This window comes from Citrus sinensis, chromosome 3 (genome assembly GCF_022201045.2).
Source record: "Citrus sinensis cultivar Valencia sweet orange chromosome 3, DVS_A1.0, whole genome shotgun sequence".
NCBI lineage: Eukaryota > Viridiplantae > Streptophyta > Magnoliopsida > Sapindales > Rutaceae > Citrus > Citrus sinensis.
In genome coordinates this window covers 36,566,353-36,590,215 of record NC_068558.1, presented here as the reverse complement: position 1 = coordinate 36,590,215, position 23,863 = coordinate 36,566,353, and the positions used below count along the sequence as shown (strand labels likewise).

At 32.7% G+C, this 23,863-nt stretch overlaps 2 protein-coding genes across 3 annotated transcripts; both read right to left on the bottom strand.

Moving 5' to 3' along the window:
• Positions 1-397: 397 nt before the first annotated feature.
• LOC102630759 (uncharacterized) lies at positions 398-2,784 on the bottom strand. The gene is made up of 4 exons (XM_006478749.4): positions 2,534-2,784; positions 2,192-2,439; positions 1,989-2,050; positions 398-1,592 (listed from the first exon to the last, which is right to left on the bottom strand). Exons 1-4 carry the CDS (start codon positions 2,729-2,731, stop codon positions 637-639), a joined length of 1,464 nt encoding a protein of 487 aa, XP_006478812.2. The 5' UTR covers positions 2,732-2,784; the 3' UTR covers positions 398-636.
• A 9,602-nt stretch (positions 2,785-12,386) lies between these two features.
• LOC102606875 (ribosome biogenesis protein bms1-like) lies at positions 12,387-21,234 on the bottom strand. Of its 2 annotated transcripts, none has more exons than XM_052436986.1 (18): positions 20,971-21,234; positions 20,726-20,872; positions 20,545-20,635; positions 20,341-20,459; positions 19,668-19,858; positions 19,341-19,551; positions 18,469-18,709; positions 17,779-18,182; positions 17,174-17,273; positions 16,671-16,864; positions 16,137-16,495; positions 15,749-15,845; positions 15,454-15,672; positions 14,607-14,846; positions 14,208-14,417; positions 13,679-13,948; positions 13,301-13,504; positions 12,387-13,050 (listed from the first exon to the last, which is right to left on the bottom strand). In XM_052436986.1, the coding sequence occupies exons 1-18, from the start codon at positions 21,073-21,075 to the stop codon at positions 12,886-12,888; spliced, it is 3,567 nt and encodes a 1,188-aa protein (XP_052292946.1). In that variant the 5' UTR covers positions 21,076-21,234; the 3' UTR covers positions 12,387-12,885. The 2 variants fall into 2 exon arrangements, with proteins under 2 accessions (XP_052292946.1, XP_052292947.1); XM_052436987.1 differs by having other exon boundaries at positions 16,137-16,492.
• Between the last annotated feature and the right edge of the window lie 2,629 nt (positions 21,235-23,863).

The window sequence follows — 23,863 nt, the reverse complement described above, 5'->3', positions numbered from 1 at the left end:
CTCTTCAAGTCTCAGCACAAACTTCTTGTACATTTAGGATTACATATTGATATAGCATTCAGAAGTACTTAATTTGTGCCCTACACTAGGTAACAAAATAAGATTTTAGTTTTCTATGGATTACTCTCTATTTGTTTTCTAGTCAACCAAACACGTTTAAAAATTAGGGAACCAGTGTGATTATTTTTAAAAATCACACTGGTGAATTACCATTATCATAAGTTCATAATTCTACATCAACAGCTCGTTGGCCATACATATATCAGAGCGACACAGTGTCTGAGGTAAATAAATGGAAGTTCATATGGGTTTGTTTGAAAGCTTAAAAGCTTGAATGAACAGACTGTTTGGTTACTGAGAAAATGTATTTTGAGTGCTAAGAAAATTGTAAAAAGACTTCTGGAATCAAATGCTTTATTTCATTTCACTTAATAACAAAATGATTACAAGATGCTTGTATTTATACTCAGCTGTTTACAGCTTAACAGAAAATGAAGAAGCTAACTGAATATGATCTTAACGTGTCTAACTAACTTCAGTTGAGCTGGCACTTCACTCTTCAATTGATTCAGCTGACTGTACTCAACTCACACGTGTGCTGCATCCTTCCATACATTATGAGCTTCCTTAACAGGGTTAAACTAACTCCTTCAATGCAAAAGGTGATGCAGCAATTGGCAGTCCCCAAAGAACAGCTGTAAGCCATAGCATTGCTTTTTCAGGAAATCGTGTGCCCAAGATGGACAAGAAGCCGCAAATGGTGGCAACACATCCCATCACTGTCATCACTCCAGAAGTTTTGTGCTTTCGCTGAAACCAATAAGCACCAAAGCTCAATAGCAATCCTGCAACACCAAAAAGCTCCACAAATAGTGAGAGAATTTTGGCATTGGGTGACAAAGTGGTGCCAGAATTATACCAAATTTGTAACGGAGCGATACACACCCCACAACTGACAGGGAGGCATATCTGGGCCACACTTGAAGGATTGAGCCGTCTTTCAGCTGGAGGGGCTACTCCAGGCTCCATATCAAATAATGATCTGTCTGGCGGTGGCTGCTCATCATCGTCTCTGTCCTCAGGCAGAGCGGAGGCCCCTACGCTCTGATCTGAAGCAGATGGTGTATTATTCAATGCTGGTGAGGCCAGGTCGGATGAGCCTGCACTAGCAGAAGACTCATGGCCTTGATAACGACCTTCAATTATATGGTCCTCACCACTGCCACCAGGAGAGCTCTGCTCTCCACCAGACGGCTGACTTCTAAAGGCAGTTGATCCAACACCCGGCCCATATTTATCCGGAAGTTTTGCTAGATTACCAACAGTAGCAATAGAGTCACGGCATTGAGGATGAACTTGGGTTAAATGGTCATCATCGCCACTCTCTTGGATTGTTGATCCAACATCTGACTGATGTTTAGCTGGAAGTAATTCCAATTTCTTAGATTTCTTGATCAACATCTTTGCCAAACCATAAAGAACCTGTGAATAATCGGTTTTGAGTTTTGAAGTGATTGTCTCTTGGTTGAAACCTCGAATAGGTACAGAACCCCACCGCTTCACAGCTTTATGAACCAAACTGCACATAATTTCTGCCATTGATGGATAGAATCAGATGACATGAAACATAAGAAATTTACAGAAACTCACTGTAAACAACACGTACTCACAAGACACATAAATAGATAAATCAAATCAAATAAAAATTCCGCAGAAAATAACCAAGAGTTGATCTGGCAGAGCCAGGTCCATAGCCATAGGGACTCAAGACCCTGTGAGATAAAATAAAATTTCTAAGGAATTGCAGGACCAATGAAATTTACTGAACAATAATTCTACTTCATTCTCATTTTCAAAAGTTGGTTGTATCATCTTCATTTTCAAAAAATATAAAGTTTTTTGAATTTTATAAATAATTTTCTCTATAATAATTTTGCATGCTCCAGGTATTAATCCAAAATATCTTCAAAAGGGATACTGTTTCATACCTGATTCTGAGATATCCAGCGTGTGATCTGGCAAATAGGAATACATCATGTCGTTGTTGGTCCTTGAAATTTTCACAAAAAAATCTAATCTTCAGATGGTGGAGGATCGAAATACCTAATTTTCCGTGTATGTATCTATGTGTGTGTGTGTGTGTAATTTAAAAAAAAATGAAAAATAGCAGAAAAAACAAAGAGATACTTACTTGAAGGTAGATGGATCTGAAGGCCACTCCGGTACATACTTGTCAAGAGGATAGCAGTGAAGTCTGAGGTAATCTCTCCAATTGTGAACTTTCTCCTTGTTGATATTAAAACTCGTTGACAATCTCATTGTCTTTGACGGATCATCTGAGTAGAGCTTCAGCTTCTCCTCAACTGGCAGGTTAAAAAACTCTTTCGCCACTTCTAAGACTCTTTCCACCGTTTCTAAAGGCACTTCGTGATTTATCACCTGTATATGCAACCAATCTATGACTGATTAACTCGTTTGTACATCTATATAACAAACTCAAATGATTTAGGGCAAGGAAAGTTTGAACACAAACCTGGAAAAATCCATAATTCTTGCAAGCATCAGCAACTTGTTGCACAATTACGCTTCTATCATCACAAGCCAAATCAATAACAGGAACGTTTTCCCATTCAGAAACTTCAGACAGATTTGGTCTCTCCGATTCTGGCCTTACGTAGCCCTCCGGCAAGTTTGTGTACCGGATTCCCGCGGACAGAACTTTGGTATCCATAATTTGATTTTATTAATTATCTATATATGCAGAGACCATAGGGATAAAAAATTAAAGAGCGCAAAAGTATTTGCACCTTCTAGGAAGATGATGCCAAGGTCCAATCCAATAAGGTTTCGACATTTGTTGCACTCGCATCGGCAGTGTTTATTGCCAGTGAGGGTGCAACAAATGTCGAAATCTTATTGGATTGGACCTACGTTCATCGTCAACGTCGACATATTGACCTCTTGCAGCTCTATTTCTTCAGCATATAAATATGGAGCAGTGCTAGCGTCAGTCGCCTTAAGGGGGACAAGTATCTTTATTATCTTTGTAATGTCACGTTATTATTGGATTAGATTGCCAATAAGGTTTCGACATTTGTTGCACCCTCACTGGCAATAAACATTGCACTTTCTTGAACTTTTTAGCACGGTACCTTAAATAAATATTTATAGAATAATTTTTAACGAAGACACTATCAATTTAATACTGAGAACGTCATTAAAATAAATAAATATATATATATATATATATATATATATATTAATAGATAAAAAATAATTTTTAATATATTGAAATTTTTTAATTTTTATATATTAATGGGATCTCAGAAAGTACTACTTTCTTTGGATATTGTGATTTTATTAACAATTTTTATTAATCATGAAGAGAGAATTAACAGAAGAAAAGTGCTTTAAAATAGGAAAATGACATACGAAGACCAGAAACCAAATCAAATAACACACGCCATATTTACTTATTTATTAATTTAATTATCTGTTCACTATGACGCAAAAATAGACAACTATAAACCAAATTCAAATTGTTTAAAATTTTATGTTGTTTAATTAGTAGCGAGTCTTAAAAAATAAATTTTATTTTAATATCATATATTTTATTTAAAAATTAATTTTTAATATCATTTATTTATTAAAAAATATTAATTAATATTATTTATTCTCATTTCATTTAATATTATTTAGTTGCAAGCTTATTGTTGTATTTAATCTTTCAAAAAACTAAAAAGTTTTAAATAAAATAAAATAATCAGTAGTGAGCATTAAAAAATAAATATAATTTTTAATATTAATTATTTTTATTTTATTTAATATTATTTATAGTATATATTTCTGTTTTATTTAATGTTATTTAGTTATATATTATTATTATATTTACTCTTTAAAAACTAAATAATATTCAATAAAATAAATAATCAGTTGTGAGTCTTAAAAAAATATAATTTTTAATTAATATTATTTATTTTATTCAAAAGGATAAAAATTTTAATATTATTTATTTGATTTTATTTAACGTTATATAGTTATAGACTTATTATTATATTTATTCTTTCATGAAACTAAATAATGTTAAATAAAATGAAATAATCAGTAATGAGTCCCAAAAATTAATATTATTTTTAATAATATTTATTTTATTTTATTTTATTTTATTTAGTCATAGCTTATTATTATATTTATTTTTCAAAATTAAATAATATTAAATAAAATAGAATAAGTAATTGTGAGTCCTAAAAAATAAATATTATTTTTTAATATTATTTATTTTATTTAAAAGAATAATATTTTAATTTTTTATTAAAAATATTATTTAATATTATCTAGTCATAGGCTTATTGTTATATTTATTCTTTTAGAAAATTAAATAAAATTACATTTCAACAGATCACCAGTCAAAGTACATAAATTTATAAATAAAAAAGTAAATAATATTAAATAAAATAAAATTGTATTTTACAAAGTCACCTACTAGAATACATAACATTATAAATAAATCGTAAATAAAAAAGAAGGTAAGGGGTTAAATGAAATTTGACATCACAAAAGAAGAAAATGAGTGATATGGATCCTAATGTATGAACTAAAATCAAAATCTTTTTAAAGTGCCACTAAGATAAATAATTAATCCTAAAATTAATCTAATCGTATACTTTACCTCCCAAACATAACTTAAGGGAATGTGGTTGAATCATGTGATAAAATCAAATCGATCAATCGCTTTACCAAAAAATCTCTTATATACAATGAAAATCACAACTCGTACAATCTGATTAAAACACAAAAAAAAATTCACACACATCCTTTCCTCCATCTATTTTTCCCCCCGCTAAATGTTTTTCCGTCTATATTTTCATTAAAAGTTAAGTGAATATTTTAAGTATTTATTGTTTACTATTACATAACCCAATACTTGCACAGCGAAAAATCAGTTCCAACCTTCATTTGCATAGACCCATTTATTGCATGTGTTACGCGTTTAGTTATTACAATATTTTTTCCCGCTTCTCCTATTCTCTAGCCTATCAGCTGTTTATCATTAGTTGGAGTCCGGCTGGTACCGTGTCATAATTACAATCAGCCATTAGATCCACTTAAATGAGGGGTGCAATAGTAAATTTAAGTCAATTCAATGGCCGATTGCAACTGTAACACGGTACTACAATTCCAATGTAATCTAAGTCCCATTAGCTGACCGGCCAATTACCGACTTCTCCAGTTACTTACAGCAGCTGTCGTGTGTTACCCCAGTTCGTTGGATAATATCCAACGGCCATATAGCTAGACGACAACTAAGTGTGGTTTGTAAATTGTAACCAGTGATGCAACACAGACGTGGCCATATTTATAGGCCGAAGATATAGAGCAGCAAGAGGTCAATCTGTCGACGTTGACCATGAACATAGGTCCAATCCAATAAGGTTTCGACATTTGTTGCACCCTCACTGGCCTAAGGAGAAAGAATTAGTAAAAAACAAAAGTTCTAAGAAAGCAAATAGGCCTAAGGAGAAAGAATTAGTAAAAAAATCAAATTGTTGTGATTTCAACTTTGAAAATACTTTTTTCGTTCATGAAAATCTTGGTGGGATTTGGGATTTACGATTATAAGATCCTGAAAATTATTGAAATTAATCAAATGTGGTTAACCATAAATTTCTTATTAATGAGTTTAATTTAGAAATCTGAGCAGATCCACACCGGCGCATGGAACAGTTCCATTTTTTCGATGTTAGATTTAGATTTGGTTGAAACTTCAAACTGAAAGTCAAGGTGTGTAGAAGTGATGATAACTTTGTCTTTTTTGTAACCAAGTGAAGTCATAATCAAAATTCAAAACAGTCTCTTGTTTGATCGTCGGCTGAAAAAAATGACTTTGAAATTATCTTAATCATGAAGAGAGAATGGCCCATTAAATTATTAATAGATAATTGAAATTATCTATTCAGTCTCCGTTCTCACACCAAAATGGCCCTTTCATCTTCCTCAACGCGTACTCTCGTTTCTTCACAACCCTACTGTCCTTTTTAGCCGTTTCGAACCAACAGCCCTTTCTCAGCTCGCTACCAAGTCCTCGACTCAGTCAACCCGACCATCCACTGGAGTTCACTCTTCCCCGACGATTACATGAAGTTTCAACTAAAGTTACATGTGTATTTCGAATAAAAAATTTTAAAGTTACATGAAGTTTAAACGGGAACAAAAGAGAAAACCAACTACCATTCCCGGTTATAGCCGGTAAAAAACATACGAGGTGGGACAAATAAAATGAGACAAGAGATATTAAATGTTGAAGATCTCGGATGGCAGAATAATCCGGACCTGGATCGGATCCGGACGAATCTGGATAATCCGGACCGAGCCGAATCTGTACCGGAGTGTAAAAAAATCCAAATCTAGAATGAATTTTAACGACCCGGATAGATCCGGGTCTGATTCTGGGTTTAGAGTAACCCGTATATCTGAAATCCGGACCTGAATATTTTATTTTAATATTATTTTTTAATTATATTTATTATTTAATATAAATACAAGCATAACAAAAATCCTAATTTACAGACTCACATTCACACATTGAAGCTTGGTTCGCCACCGTCGCAACTCATTCTCTTGGGTTCACCACCGTCGCAAGCTTGGTTCGCCACCGTCGCAACTCATTCTCTTGGGTTCACCACCGTCGCAAGCGTGGTTCGCCACTGTCGCAACTCGTTCTCTTGGGTTCACCACCGTCGCAACTCGTTCTCTTGGGTTCACCACCGTCGCAGCCTTGCAACTCCTGTATTCATCATCATCGGCTGTCGATTGTCGTTGTTTGAGTTGTGACAGCGCATCTTCACCATCGCGGATTCTAAAATGGTTTTGGAGATTGTGTTGAATCTTTTCTGCGGGCCAAATCTGCAGACATGTGATCCTCCTTTTTGGGTATTTAATCATTTTTTCTGTATAAATGATCTGCAGAACAGAGGGAACCCAGGTGCCATAAACACTTTCTTTGGTTCCAGTGAAAAATCGCCATCTTCATATGAAGATTTTATTTTTGGAATTGTAGAAATTAATTCATTTATCCGGGTTCAAAACTCGGAATCCAAAAACCTGGATTTTTCCGAGTTTTGATCCGAGTCCGGGAGAAAGAAAATAACGTCTGGGTCCGAAACCGAAAAGACTAAACCCAGACCTGGACCCGAATTTTACCATCCCTAATCTCAATCTTGTTTTTCTCCTTCAAAGATCGAGACTGTTATGGTTAGATTTCATTTTTGTCCACTAACTCCACCCCCCAACACCCAAAAAACAAAAAAGCATACTCAATAATTTAGGTGCTTTTTCATCTTCACTTGCTTAGCTGCTCTTATATATAAAAAAGTGTTACAAAACGAGCATTTTAAGTTGAGCCACTTTGTGCATCCCTATATATATATATATATATATTTATTTATTTATTTATTTATTTTAAGTTGAGCCACTTTGTGCATCCCTATATATAAACATACAAACTCTTTAGTTACATAAACAACTAAACGTTAATTAATAGTATCACAAGTCTAACTGTCGTAAGTTAGTAAACAATGCTTCTAGATTCTAATATGCAAATTATAAAGGTACAGAACCCCATGTGATAAATGGGCACTAAAATACAAATCAACTTCATGTAACCGCCACGAAACTTTGAAATTCTTTTGCACTACGTGCCTTTTTAAAACGACCACGACAGCTCATCAAAACGTCAACTTTGGTTCGTCGATTGACTTATCCTTCTATCTTTTGTAGTTTTTGTTTTTGTTTTTTTTTCAATTAATTTTACACTGATTATTTTCACAAAAAAATTATAAATTATCTCAAATTTTGACCAAAGCCCCAAACTTCATTCTTTTTTTAACCATTATTTTCACAACTAAATAATTATTTTATTTAATGTATTTAGTTATAGACTTAGTATTATATTTACTCTTTAAAAAACTAAATAATATTAAATAAAATAAATAATCAGTTTTGAGTCTTAAAAAAATATAATTTTTAATTAATATTATTTATTTTATTCAAAAGGATAAATTTTTTAATATTATTTATTTTATTAAAAATAAATAATTTTTAATATTATTTATTTGATTTTATTTAACGTTATATAGTCATAGACTTATTATTATATTTACTCTTTAAAATATTAAATAATATTAAATAACATAAATAATCAGTTGTGAGTCTTAAAAATATATTTTTTAATTAATATTATTTATTTTATTAAAAATAAATAAATTTTTAATATTATTTATTTGATTTTTTTAACATTATATAGTCATAGACTTATTATTATATTTACTCTTTCATGAAACTAAATAATGTTAAATCAAATGAAATAATCAGTAATGAGTCGCAAAAAAGTAATATTATTTTAATAATTTTTATTTTATTTTATTTAATATTATTTAGTCATAGTTTATTATTATATTTATTTTTCAAAATTAATTAATATTAAATAAAATAGAATAAGTAACTTTGAGTCCTACAAAATAAATATAATTTTTTTAATGTTATTTATTTTATTTTAAAAAATAAAATTTTAATATTTTTTATTAAAAATATCATTTAATATTATCTAGTCATAGGTTTATTATTATATTTATTCTTTTAGAAAGTTAAATAATATTAAATGAAATAAAATTACATTTTAACAGATCATCAATCAAAGTACATAAACTTATAAATAAATAATAAATAATATTAAATAAAATAAAATTATATTTTAAAAAACCACCTACGAAAATACATAACGTTATAAATAAACCATAAATAAACAAAGTAAAGGGTTAAATGAAATTAATGTATGAACTAAAAACAAAATCTTTTTAAAGTGCCACTACGCGTGGCCTTTCATAACAATATCATTATTGCTGAAAGCCTAACAGTAAAAGTTAATCCGGGAGACCACAGATTGGGTGAAAACATTGTACTTTCTTGAACTCCTTGGCATGGTTCTTTACATAAATGTTTGTAGCATAATTTTTTAACGAAGAAATTACCATTTAGCATATGGTACTTTAAATAAATATTTATAGAATAATTTTTTAACGAAGATATTATCATTTAATAAAGTAAGAATATTATTAAAATTAAAAAAATATTTTTTAATAAGTTAACATATATAAAATTAATTTTTATATATTAATATGGTTTTAGAAAGTACACATACACATCTATGTATGCATATAATATAGTGATGAAAAATTAAAGACAGCAAAAGTACGTCTCTCAAAAAAAAAAAAAAAAAAAAAAAAGACAGCAAAAGTACTTACACCTTCTAGGATGATGAGCTCAGTCTGCCAGCTCTCATATCATATGACGACGAACCTAGGTCCGATCCAATAATGTTTCGACATTTGTTGCACCCTCATCGGCTATAAACATTGCTCTTTGATGAACTCCCTAGTATGTAGTACCTTAAATAAATATATATAATAATTTTTTAACGAAAACATTAACATTTTAATAAAAATGAAAATATCATTAAAATAAAAAATATATATTTTAATGTATTAACATATAAAAAATAATTTTTAATATACTGAATTTTTTTTTTTTATATATTAGTGGTCTCATAAAGTACACATACATGCAATATATGCTTCAGTTAGAGATTTTTAATCATATTAAAGTCATGTAAGTTAAAAAAACTTAAAAAAACTATAGACCTTTATTCATTAAGGGTTAAATACACTAAATTAAAATTTATATTTTTTGTATTTAACTTATTTTTTACTTTAAAATATTTAGGAATTCTGTCTTCTTCTTCTTCTTCTTCTTCTTCTTATTATTATTATTATTATTATTATTATTATTATTATATGTGTGTGTAGATTTAATCTATTGTGTGTCATCACGCAAGTTTGGTGCCTAACGTTCCCTAATGAGGGATCGTCACACGCCAAATATACATGTTACAAACTCAAGTCAAGGTGTTCATCGACTATTGATGATGAACCTAGGTACGGGTCATTTAAGTCGGTGAATTGGGGGTACATTTGTTTTAATTAATGAGATAATATATACACACACAAAAGTCATGGTCAAAGTTGAAAATTTTTTATATTATCTGATTACTTGACATGAACACGATTATATTTTTTTATTATAAATTAATTTATAAATTCTTATCATCAAAATTTAAACATTAAACATAATTTTTTCCTTTTATTTTTTTAGAGGGATGAATATATACACATTATTTTATTTATAAAATTTTATAATATCAAAAAATTATATATAATATAAATTTTGTTAAGTAAATAAATATCAAGTGAGTTATTAGATAAATTATTTATTTTTTTCGAATTTAAATTGATCTAAATTTAACACGATATAAAATTTACACTATATAAATTCACACGAACACGATCTGATAACTCATTTTTCTGTGTTTGTGATTATGTGTGTTGCGGTATTCAAAAGTTAGGGGCAAAAAAATACACCTACCAAAAAGAAAAAGAAAAAAATAAAACCTACCATGTGGGCCAACCATGAAAAACATTTTGACAAACACTACCCGACCGGTCAAGAAAGGGAAAACATCATTCCATACCCCTCAATAATTCCCCACAAATTATAATTTCTCATTTCCGTTTGTCTGCCCGAATCAAATTGGATCTTGAGATGAAGAAGAAGAATAGAAGATGAATTCAAGCAAAGGATTTCAGACCCAGTTATCAATTTTAATTTCGTTATGTTCCCTCTTCTTTTCTTCCACTCTTTTTCTTATTCCTAATCGATACGTCGATGAAAGTCTTGAGCCGACTTTGTATCACGTCCTTCTGTTCGCCGTCCTGCTCGCCTTCGCCGCAGCGTCTAGAACCTGTTGATCGGAATCGGAAACCCTTCCCGGCACGCAACAACACAGAAATGTTACTTCATAATTTCGGCGCTATCCCTAGCATCGGCCTTCTTATTACTGGCCTGTGCTTTGTTTCTTGAAATTTTCAGGCGGCTAGTTTCTCCAGGTTTCAAGTTGTGGCTGCTGAATCAGAGCAAAGCAGATACTGAGGTTGTTTGCAGCTATGTATTTCAGGTTTTTAGAAAAATTCTTCCTGCTCCTTACACGTATTAGCGTGCGTTTACTTGAAGCTATACAATTATTTCTGCACGTTACTTTAAGCCATTCTACTTCATGCGTGCATTTTGAATTTGATTCCAACATTTCTTTCAAGATATGTGATTTATATCCCGTATCCTTGAACTTGAGAGACATGAAATATTCAGGCATTGAATACGAAGGGCAGTATGCTTTTGAATGTTGGTGATATATAGATCAAGCTAAAATTCCATCTGATAATATGTTTTACAGCTTTGTCGTTGGTCTCAGTTATTTGCTCTTCTTCGTAGAGTTATGATACAATGATTGTAAGAAGCTAAGCAGTTTGAACAAGAGATTATTTCCTCTGCTATGTAAGGGAGTAAAATGGGTATAATACAAAAAGTTCTCTCCAAGTAGATGAGAGATTTAAGATAAGTGGCAAAATTTCTTTCAGAATATCAAACTCCGTGTTGCATCAACTTTCCTCTTCACTTGTATATCCTGATTACAATGAGCAGAAAGCAATCTCCTATTGCGAGTTTTGTGTGGTTAGAACAATAGATCACTTGTTATGCCTCTGCCTGACTCACTGGATTCCTGTTGCGTAATTGAGATTTGCCCAAATTATTTGTTGATCACAGAGGGTGCGTGATCCATGATGATTCAGTTGTCAATGCTTTTGCAGAACATTGACTACCACAGATTGACAACAATGTCTCAAAAAGACAATGATTGTGAACCAATGTGATGAGGTTACTCAAGGTTTACTCTCTGTGATACCGCAAATTTTGCGCACAGTTTACTGTAGGTCACTTCCTCTTCCACTTGTTTTGAGTTTTTTGAGAAATGCAAGGCCTGCGACCCTGATCCACCAATGACTACTTGAACGGAGTTGTCAAGATATATTTGCCGAGGAGTTCATGATGCAACTTCGAATAGGAAAGTATGCAACCTTATCAATGAAAAATCGGTTAGTCGGATTCACTAATGCAGGACGGGCATTGGACTAAAGCTTTAGCTGAAGCGGCTGATACTTCGTTGAGCCGACGACAAGAAAGAGGCTATGTTGTATAAGCATGCCCAAAGTCAAATTTAATTAAATATTTGATAGACAATATTGCTTGATGGGGAGTGTTGAAGAATCTGGTTACTCGGACACAGAACGTGATGTCAAGCAAACGCTGGTGACTTAGCAGAGCCAGATCGCGTTCATCATTTTACACACTGTGAATCTGTGATTGTGATCGTAAGGCAGATAACAAAAATCTCATAAACTTGGGGCATGATGGCACATTTTTCACAACAATTTACTGCATATTTGAAGGAATTAAATGGATAAGTTTAATAGATAAAAGTAATTTTAACATCTTCAAAATACACACTCCAAAATTGGGGAAATATATCTCAGTATATGGCTGAATTTCATTTGAAAACTCTTAACTCAATAGCATCAACTTTCCTCTTCAGCTATCCTCCTGATTAAGTAGAAATAAAAATCTCCTATTGTAATTTCAGGAAACAACTAATCCATATCCTAAATTCTTGGTATCAAATGCTGGACCTGTGCGTGGCTACAACCAAAAATTCACGACCAACATCTTACCATACTGAACGATCCACCCCATGATGTGGGTTGATCCATGATGATTCAGTTGTAGAAAACATCAAAGCTTTCACTGCACATCAACTACTACGAATTGATATCAGGGTGCCATCTCGCTTGCTCAGAAACATCATCTCTTACAAAAAATTGCTGAAACAAGCTTGTAGAGGGGATCCTAAATGATTTATGTAACCATTCAGTATTAGGACCATCAGGCCTCTGAATGTCTCCGAATTTTCTTCTTTAGTTTATCTTGTTCCCGATATCTCTCACGCCGCTCTTCTCTCTGGCGCTTTCTAGTTAACTGCTCATCTTTAGCTCTCTCAGCCTCAATTTCTTTTTTCTTCTTCTCATCCTTGAGCTTTCGCTTCTTCATCTGCATAACCCCAACAGAATATGTAAACATAGATATTCTTAGTGCTTTTCAGAAATTTGCAACTGGAAATAGCAGACCAGCACATGAAGTGCAGAAATAAACAAATACAAGACAAGAATGAGATTGATACTAATAACTAAATATAAAGTTTGATTGTGCTGCATAAATTTCACTACTAATTCTAAAATAGCAACATCAGATTCAAATTTGTCGAGTAAATATTATAAAACATTGGTCTCTACCGGCATACCTTCTCGTTTCTAATCAATTGAAGATGTTGAACAAGAGCATGAACTTTTCTTTCGTGAGGTTCCATGACTACAGCTCTTCTATTTTCAAGAAGTGGCCGTTTCCGGTTTGGAATATCCTTGGGCTTTGATTCAAATGGAAGAGCTGCCTGTAATGACTTAGGAATCACCAATGGGTTGAATTTCCTTGGTCTCCTCTCAATTGGCTGTCAAAAAAAAAAAATAATAGTCAAGTTATTACGAATGACCACAAAAAGTTACACCGACCAGCATTTTGGGCCAGAGGAAGGAACCATGATTACAAAGAATTACATGTCTCACATCATCAATTACCTTATAGAGTGAATCCTAAGAATTACATGTCTCACATCATCAATTACCTTATAGAGTGAATCCTTGTTAACAGGAATAGAAAAATTATGTTCTCTCCTCAACTCTGCTACAGTTTTCATTCCTTGCCAAGTCTTATCACGAGGCTGCAAGGCTGTGGTCAAAGGGTTGTAAAAGCAAGGAATTTCAACATCAGCCCATCCACGCATGAAAACAATGTCGCTCATCAGAATTCTGTCCTCAAAGGTGCATCTGGCAATCCCTTCTCTGGGTTGCCCTCCCTTTCTTTTGGGTTGGTTACCAATTTCTTCTTTAGCAGCCTGACAAGGTAATAAAATTACTAGGATCAGCCTTCACTTGCCTAAGAAAAAATATTAACTAGTCAACAATGTCAATTACAATCAAGGATTCTGATCATTCACTGAGAATAATTATGAAATTTAATGGAAAAAATAAATTTGGAGAAGAAAAACAGACGTTCTGCATGTTATTATGTACAGACAAATTATATTCAATGACAAAAAACCAAAAAACACAATAACCAGAAAACTGACATAAACTTCCTCATTCAATGCTTACCTTTTTCACCTGCCCACGGATTCCACTGACGGTACGAACCTCTTTACCTTCACATTGAGCCACTTCAAGATCTGACGTAAACATATCTTTGATAAGTGCAGTTTTCTTGAATATCTTGCAGGGATAACCAACCAGTTTGATTTTCTTCTTTATCTTTGCTTCATGGTTGAACTCAAGCACAACTGCCGTTGCTGTAATCCTAAATGAAGCCTGGCAAATCAAATGAAAGAAGTTTAGGTGATTTGTAAAAAAAGTAAAATTAACCCCCAAAAAAAAAAAAGATAAACAACTCAATCATGAAGAAGCATGGAAACATACTCTTAACATGATGGAAGTTTTCCCTTTTCTAGATAAAAAAACTTCTATATAGACAGGTTATAGCAACAAGAGAATGCCGACCTGTTTGTTGGATAAATTCTGGACAGCAACCACCCCAGTTTGAGGAGGGGCAAGAGGACCCCAGAACGTGGCAAGGCAATGCATGTGTTCTGGAGTGTATTTCAGCATGCGATACCGCCCATTACGGTCCTCTATGGAATAGACAGGGGTAGTTTGGAAACGCCTCCATCCAATAGAAACAATAATGGGATCTCTAGTCTTGAGTACCTTCTTGTGCCATCTGTGTCGCTTTAACCTAGCCTGGAAGAAAAGCAATGAAACATCTTATGACTTGGAGATTGTGAAACAAGACAAAATATTATCTATGTAAATCTGGTTATTCTACCAAATTTAATCCAATGACTTTAGCAGTGAACTTGTAGGCCATTATTTTTAATATATTTTTAAGGATTAAATCTTATTGACCAGAGAAGAACCCCAAATATACAGAGTGCACCAGCAGTTCACTCATTAGGATGATACAAATGAAACTACAACAGTTTCAAGTCTCTAAGAATGAAACAAGAAGATATATTCTAAAATTACTTAGTGAACAGAAGCCACAAACATGCCAAAAATGAACTTTGTCCCATAAACATTCGGATTCAGGCATAAGGGTATCTAGACTCAACCCAAAAAAAAAAAAAGAGTTTTCATTAATAATGCCCATTTTCGTTTCCAGGATTAATGAGTCTGTCGGTTGACTTTAGCAGCCAGTGAGTACAAATATACCTAAATATATAATATACAATAAAAAATTCACAAGTTTTGAGCGGTAATTTAGAAAAATAAAAAATGAAGACACCCTAAATTAAGAGACAATTGAGAAAATATACTTCACCACAGCACATTAATAGGTTATTTTTACCTGCATATATCCAACATTTTCCTCACCAAGACTGATTCCTCCAACCAAAACAGGATGGCAGGGATCAAAATATTCAACCATCTCAAATGGAACACCATGTATCTCCAATCTTAGATATGTTCCTGTTTGAAATCCCTCAATCTCTAATCGAGTGATCTCATCAAGATCATTCAGCTCAGCTACATTCATTTGTTTACGAAGTTCAATCTCCTCCTTCATCTAGAAGAATGTGAGTTAGCACTCAAAACAAACAACAGCATGCAGAACACATTACGAAACATAGCACAAGATCTACCTTGTCAATCAGTCCAACTTCGTTAGGTTGGCCGCGGTGAAACTTTCCCCCATCTTTTTCATCCATATCCTCCTCCGGTGATTCAGATCCATTATACGTAAATGAAAGTTAAGGTCATCAAAGTAGATTCTAATAAAAAACCAAAATATAATTTCTCCAGTGCAATTCATGACACAATGAACCATGCACAAGAAAATGTAAAATAACAACCAACAAATTAACCAACGGCTTTCAGCAAAAGCAAAAGAGGGATGCATCATCCATCACATCCGCATCCAAATTCATAGAAAATCCATCAATAAGAGGTTGAGAAGCAAGCAGTAGAAGATGCTCAGCTAATGAAATATATATAAAAAATAGAAATAAGAAGTCCAAAGAAAAAGGATATTGTGCATCAAATTTTGCGCGAAGAGCAAGCTTTTTCAATCTTCGCTCCTCAACTGCTGATTCATCTTCATGCTCATTTGCATCACTGCCAGAATTATCCACACGGTGGCCTTCATGCTTCTCACCAGTTTCTAAATCTTCAAAATCACCATGGACGGCATCATCCCTATCATCGTCTTCAGAGTTAGCCTTTGAAACTTGATTTCTCCTAGCAGCTTTTGACCAATCACCCGTAACAAAACGATCACGGATGCTTTCGTATACTTCTTCCCCTTTCCAGTACTTGAGATCTTCATAACTTTTAAATTTGGAACAGTCATCCATATTGACATTTCCACTAGCCATTCCTTCTCTTAACTTCTGCAATAAATGAACAGGAATTAGAGAGTACGCAACAAAATTGCATTAAGTTTCCATCAAACTTGTATGTCATGTTAAAACTAACAACATATCTAAAATTATTATTTATTGAGAAAGACATCAAAGAAAGAGAAACAATCAAGGAAATAATCACACAGATAACATCAGAACGGACCTTATTCCCTTCTCCCTTTGGCTTAAAAAAATCATCATCAGTTTCTTCATCCTCGCTACTGTCCTGCACTTCGTTGGATGAAGTTGCTAGTGATGTGGATTTCCCATAGACAAGCTGCTTGAGATTCATGCTTTGTCTGAAGGCAGTCCTTCCTAACAAGGACTCTTTCCACTTTGAAATGTTTCCCATACCATCTTCAAGTAGTGCAAAAATTAAGACAAGTTCAGAAGCAGAAAAGAGAATTCCACACAGAAAGAATTCTAAACAGAAGGAACCAAAAAAGAAAAAAAAAAACTTTAAACTAACAACCATTCATAGAGATGGATATTCACGAAAACATCAAAATGCATTTCATGCTTCAAAACACCCTCTCTAGCCATCTTACATTGGCTCATGTAAGATATTTGTAAACTATGGTCACAAATAAAAAAAAGAGTATCTATTCCTCTTTGAATGCCGTTACTGAATATTGCATCACAATAACAGTAAATACGAAGATATACCATCATACTGTCCTTCCTCTGAACCAGAAGATGACTGGTAGTCTACATTGTCCTCATCATGATCATCATGTTCATTATCCTCATCCTCTTCATCTGAATCCTACAACAAAGCAAGAATGTGCAACATTATTATTGTAAATCAAAGATGCAGTTAGATATTGCCTGTGAACTCAGTTGAAAAAGTCATATTTTCATAAACGCAAAAGTATAATAAAGCTAATGATCATAAAATCCTAATTCCCAGAGCTTGCTCCACAAAAGAACAGTCCCTTAAATGATGAGTAGCATGTAAAATACACAGCATCAGGACCAACTAATAATATAAGTTTACAGAACAATCCATATAAAAGCTGAAAAGCTTTTGTTCAATGAGTTACATAACTTTTAATAATCCAGTGTAGGTATATAATCAAAACATAAGAATCTGGAGTGGGCATATTAGAATCCACTTTTGACTAGTGAGGGGTGTTGACATGGTCTCAAAAAATATATCTCAAATATATCAACAAAGCACAAAGAACATAGACTAATATCTAGATAGTAACCAAAATTAAAATCTGAATCCTTCAGACTCCATCAACTCTTACGTAGCCATCATTAAGTACCTTCGGATCACCATGATTAACAGCTTTTCCAAAGATAGCTTTTCTACGTAGCCGCCCATCATTAAATTCAACATGTTCCACCAACTTATCTTCATTGTCACCACTTTTTATTGTTTCACAATTTTTAGCATCTGTTTCTTCATCTGAGGACTCTGAACCATCCATATCCTCAGCCCTCTGACTTTCACCAAGCCCATTGGCAATTCCTTCCCCAGTTTGATACTGCTTATCATGAATATACTCTGTATCATCATCCGTATCTTTTGCATTGTTGGTAGCATCTGATGAGACATTAGGCTTCCGGCTGAAAAGGGAAATGAAGCTGTTTTCTAACTTCTCATCAATCGAATATTTTGTGTTTTGAAGCGATTTTACCAATGTCTCACCAACATCTTGATCCATTCCTGGTAACAGAAAAGTGACAATACTTGAGCCAAAAGAGTGGTAAAAAATGAGAGATGTTGTAACTAGTATACGATAAGATATTTGCCTAAATTCAAAACAGAATATTTAAAGAAATAGGTAAATGTAAGCATCATCAAGAATACAAAAGATATTTCCATTTTGTATTATTCAAAAGAACCACAAAAAATATTATACGTAAAGATTAAAAAAGGGTTTTATCCATTAACAAAACAACCAAAAAAGAATCAAATACTAGGAAAAAAAATGAAACAGAAATAAACAAACCTTTGTGGTTTGTTTTCCCATTTTCATCATCCACTTTAGAGAACTGAACAAAGTGGTCATTTATGTTTATATAGACAGCATCCTTGTCATAAAGGAGATCCCCAAGGCCAGACATGGGTGCATAAAAAAGTTTTTCCTTGTCGCGCAGTCCCTTCTTTTTGGCAGCAGAAGGTAAAGGACAAGGATCAGCTAAGCCTGTAACACCAGCTAAACTGTAATCACCAACACCAGCGATATGCACCTGATTCCAAAAAGAAAAAACATCAAAAAGGAAAAATAGATCACAAATGTATAAATTATAGGATAAGAGCTAGATAAATGAACATTAATAGAAGGCATAAATCAAATACAAGTCAAGACATAATAGCAAATTTTTTTGCGTAAAGACTGGAAAAGAAAATTTCTTTTTCCCTACCGGTCAATAATCTTAACCCACAAGCTTTAAATTATCTCAAAACTCTCATACTAACAAGCCCAGACTCTCTACCAGAAGAAAATTGGACCTATTGGTCAGCTTTCATCCTAATAATTCTTTTAGTTGCACTTTCAATGCATACCCATATCAGCCACGGGCAATTGAAATGCACAAAGCTCCATGTTACTTGAGCCTTAAAAAAGGACGAAAAAAAGGGCAGAATGCACGAGTCCTTGATAATGACCATTTAGAAGAATATTATGTGCCTCAAACCCACATAAACCTAGAGTAACATATGTCTGTAAATCATAAATTTTCTGAAAACACCATTTGCTACAATACCCTAATATGTTGAGAGACGAAACAACTTCTCACCTTATTTGTCAAAAAAAGGTGAGCATATTCTTATAACCAAAAAATTCAAATGGGAACAGTGACAATGGTTGTCGATCCATACCTTAATTCCCTTCTTCAGATTACATCCTCGCAAATAACCATAAATTGTGACATTTCTGTCACATTTATTATTCATACGCACTCTTTCAGGAGGAGTAACATCTTCAAAACGATCAACCAAGACATAAGGATGAGACGTTCTCCATGACAGAGGAGGAAACTTCATAACAGAGATAAACCGTGCAAGATTGCGAATCTCACGTTTTGAGTACCTAATGAATAAGGGGAAGAAAAAGACAGTTAACCTCAAAAAAATCTATAAGTTGAAAAAATTAATTTTACCATAATTGTAAATTATAGGTCTATAATGCACTGTACAGAAACTTACTTCCCATGAATGAGACCAGATAAATAAAAAAGTTTTGCTCCATCATAAATTTCTGTCCAGAAACGATGCTTAAGACGCTGCTTTGTTTTTCTTAGTTTCTTCACGTCCTTGAACTTATCAAGGTGAGTAAGAACTCCCATAACCCTTGGTAATCCATGATTTTGCATTAAATTAAGGAACTCAAAAGTTTCCTGCAAGGAAAAACAATCAGTTACTTTAACTCAAAATTGTTTTAACTTTTTTATCAACAAATCTAAGCTGAAATCCTTGAACACAGGAAAACAGAAAATCATACAGAACTGATAACACAGAACTATGAAGATCACAAAAAAGAAAAAGGAGCCACTGCAGCTCCATCAAGTTGATTATGCAAGCAAAATGAGGCATCAAAAGAAAAAAAAAAAAATATATATATATATATATATCCTACTAGCTAAAAGGGCGCAAATTAATCATATGATAGTTCGTGCACAACTATCAAATAACCTGGAACGGATCATTCGCAATTCAAACCACAATATTTACAATTAAGAATATAAACTTCATATAAATGGACTTATTTGATAGACTCAAAGCAAAAAATCAAAATTCAGCTCAGATACACCAAAGCCAAAATTTACAAAAGAAGCTGGGAAGTCCAAACCAAACAGAATTATTCACAATGGCATCTCACCATTTCAAAACCATAACTTCCATCAACGAGAAGCAGTGCCAAGTCAGCAATTTTTGCACAATCAATCATGCCATTGATGTCATTCGGGCACTCCACAAATTGTAGCCTCCTTTGCTTACCTAAAAAATTTCACCAATCCCTCTCAATAAGCTCCACCAACTTTTAAATCCAACTAACAATTCACGAAACTAGATCAATCCAAACCTGATACAATAGTGATCGGTCCTCGAACCTCAGGTACATTATGCTTAGTGTAATGCTTTATAAGAGACTTTATTAACAAAGACTTCCCAACCTGCCGCCATTTTGTAGATTATAATAACAACTAAAAAAAGCCATCTAAACTTTCAAAATTAAAACAATAAAATAAATAAATGTGCAAAACCTGGGGAGGTCCCTGAACTACAACGACAAATGGCGGTGGTTCACCGTAAGAGCGGTCTATAGTCGGAATGTGAAGCCGACGTTGGTCTTTCTCTACTGCTCGTGACTGTAATCGCTTGGCTTTCACAGATGATGTAAAAGCAAATGCCTAAACGATAATACCAATAACGAAAAATTAAATTCAGCAATAGTAGTTATTTTATTTATATAAATGAAGGGGGGGAAAACTAAATAACAATTGAGTACCCTAGGGTTTTGTTTCTTGTCCTGCTTATTTTTATCGGATTTGGACTTCTTTTTCGCAGAAGAGCCCGATTTGCGAGTCCTGTGTGCCTTGTGCGGCTGTTCCATGACTCGGCTGTTCGCGGGGTAGTCAACGGAGTTGACTGCCGTGGTACAGTTGGAAGAGAGAAGTGCTTTTGCAGCGGTTGTGGCAACGGAAAAGGAGGTAGAAGAGAGTGAAGCGTTGGGTTTATGGGGCGGTGAAGGGTGTTTTCAGTAGGGCTTTAGAGAGAAATTGGTTTTATTAATTAAACCGATTAAGAAAAAAAATCCCTTCACGTGACGTCATGGGTCTTATTGTATAATATAATCAAATTATGTACTCCATTTAAATAATTAACAGTTAAGGACCTAAACTTTGAATATTTAGGGTAGGGCCGAAAATAATATTTTCCCAGAAAAATTTATATATATATATATATATATATATATAAAGTTGGGACTTGAGGTGGTGACGTGGTATCACCATTTTTCATCTTTGTATATTCTCTATTATCTAATAAATAGAGAATTTTTTTTTAGATTTGACTTTTCATCTTCTCATAATTAATTTAATTGTTATTATACAATAATAATTATGTAAAGATTTTAATGAGGAATATTCTTTGTAATAAATATTAAAGGGGGAGTGTTAGGAATTTATTAAAATAAATGTAGATGTTCATAACATATATCTCTTAGTCTCCCCACTATCTTCCATTAGCAATCTTTAACTTCCTTATAACTTCCACTATCTCACAAGAAATTATGATCCATAATTTTTCATTAATTTCATAAAGTGATTATGTAACTATAAAAGGAGAGCTCATCTTTTTTTTTTATACACACACAATTGGAATTAATAAAATCACTTTATAATATATTCTCTCATTTTATTTTTTATCTTGCGTTGCTTCTTTATTTGTATTGCTGACTAATAGTTTTTTTATTTTTTATAAGGTTGTCTCATCTTAAAAAAAATTAATTCATATTTTTTATCAGTTTCATCAAGTGTAAAGTAAAAAAAAAATGATAATACTAATTTTTTTTTTCAAAACCGTGTGAAGCGCGGTTCTATTTTCTAGTTAAAAAATAAATAAAATAAAAAAGAATACAGCTGTAGAGGCTTCCTCTTGGATGAAATTTTCTGATTGCTTTATTCAACAGTAGCGAAGAAGATGAACCTTTCCTATAAAGAGATCTTAATTTTAATTTTTTATTTTTACTTTCTATGGTTTGCATTACAATTTTTTTTTTTTTGGTGACATTTGTATTACAATTGATACATATCATTTTGAAAACAAAATTATATGTAGCATTATCCGAATGGTTAATCTAGTAGCATGAGATAATATAGATTACCATGTGAATGATACATGGCCCAAGTTTTGTTTGAACCGAGAATTAGTCATGTAAATTAAACAAATGTTCTTTATTATTATTTTTCAACGAATGGATTAGTAAATTTATTGACATGTCATATTAGTTAAATTGTATGAGTTGTCATTTATCCTGTGGAGTCATAATTTTACAAAATATCTTATATGTCCTAAGGTGGTGTTTAGTTTTAAGAAAAGGGAGGAGAAAAAAAGAGTGGAATGGAAAGGAAATGAGAAGAAAGTAGCAGAGAGAATAATGAAATTAAATTTTATTATTTTGTTTGATATAAAATTTGATAGAGAAAGGAATTACAATTTTTTTCTTTGGACAAATTTATTATTTGCCTTAAATACTAAATTATCTATATTAGTAATAAAACATAATTAATATTAATACCAAACTTTTTTAATTTCAAAAAGTTCTAAAACAATTCATGATTTTATATTTAATACAAACTATAAAATAATTTAACATAATAAACTATTTAATATAATTTAATATAAATAAAAGCAGTCAACAATAGCGGTCAACATAAGTCAACACCGGTCAATGGCGGCCAGTGACATTTTGGCAAAATTTTGGTGGCTTCCGGTGATGGTCTAAGGGTCCGACGACTTTCCGACAACTTTCCGACAGAGCTCAGGTGACGGTCCGACGAAGTTCCGGCGGAGATCCGACAATGATTAATTTACATTTATATATTTTCATATTAAATAAATAAAATAAATATTTATTTTATTAAATTTCTTAAATCGTTCATTAAATTTAATTAATATAAAATTATTTATAATATTAAATTGATAAAACAAAATTATAAATAATAATTATTAATGGCATCAAGCAAGTTAAAATGTTGAAGGGCAATTTTAGAAGCTTGGGTTTCCAACATAAGAGAAATTTGAATTCTTCACTCTTTGATGTTGAATTCAAATTCTACGTTATAATGAAAATTAAATTCTTATATATTTTGTGCAACCAAACAGTGGAAATAACAGTAGAAAATTTGAATTACTTTCCCCTTCTCCATTCTTTCCTCCCAACCAAACATCACCTAAATGTATAAACTCCATGCAACATTGATACAAGTTACCAGGTACTAAGGCTAATTAGTGTGTCGTTATTAAATCGTTTATGTCTAGTGATAAGGTCATGGAAAATCTGGCACGGCCACACACTAGCAAGGTTGTTGAAGCAGTATTGCCTACTGATAATAATATTAATGGAGCTTGCTTTCAATTCCAATGTACGTGGTTTGTTCCAATGGCACCTTGGATAAGCAAGACAAATCAGAAGCTACTAGCAAAGCTTTATATTCAGATTCAGTACATTGAAACAACCTAACTTAGCAGAGACCGATCCGGAAGTTCAGTTATGCACAGAGGATATAACCTGCTGATTATAGACTAATCAAACTCTTAATTCTTCAAGGGTATTTTGAACTATCGTTTAGTTTAGCTTAGATCATGCTTCTTGCACACGTAAATAATTAATAAGTAAT

What these genes read in the sequence shown, in the direction of transcription:
- LOC102630759 (XM_006478749.4), bottom strand. Translation starts at nt 2,731, where the DNA reads ATGGATACCAAAGTTCTGTCCGCGGGAATCCGGTACACAAACTTGCCG. An exon ending in TCAGATCCATCTACCTTCAA is followed by an intron (nt 2,051 to 2,191) that starts GTAAGTATCTCT and finishes GAAAATTTCAAG; the next exon opens with GACCAACAACGACATGATGT. An exon ending in GCTGGATATCTCAGAATCAG is followed by an intron (nt 1,593 to 1,988) that starts GTATGAAACAGT and finishes CATCAATGGCAG; the next exon opens with AAATTATGTGCAGTTTGGTT.
- LOC102606875 (XM_052436986.1), bottom strand. Translation starts at nt 21,075, where the DNA reads ATGGAACAGCCGCACAAGGCACACAGGACTCGCAAATCGGGCTCTTCT. An exon ending in ACAAGAAACAAAACCCTAGG is followed by an intron (nt 20,873 to 20,970) that starts GTACTCAATTGT and finishes ATTATCGTTTAG; the next exon opens with GCATTTGCTTTTACATCATC. An exon ending in CGCGCAAAATTTGATGCACA is followed by an intron (nt 15,846 to 16,136) that starts ATATCCTTTTTC and finishes ACTTTCATTTAC; the next exon opens with GTATAATGGATCTGAATCAC.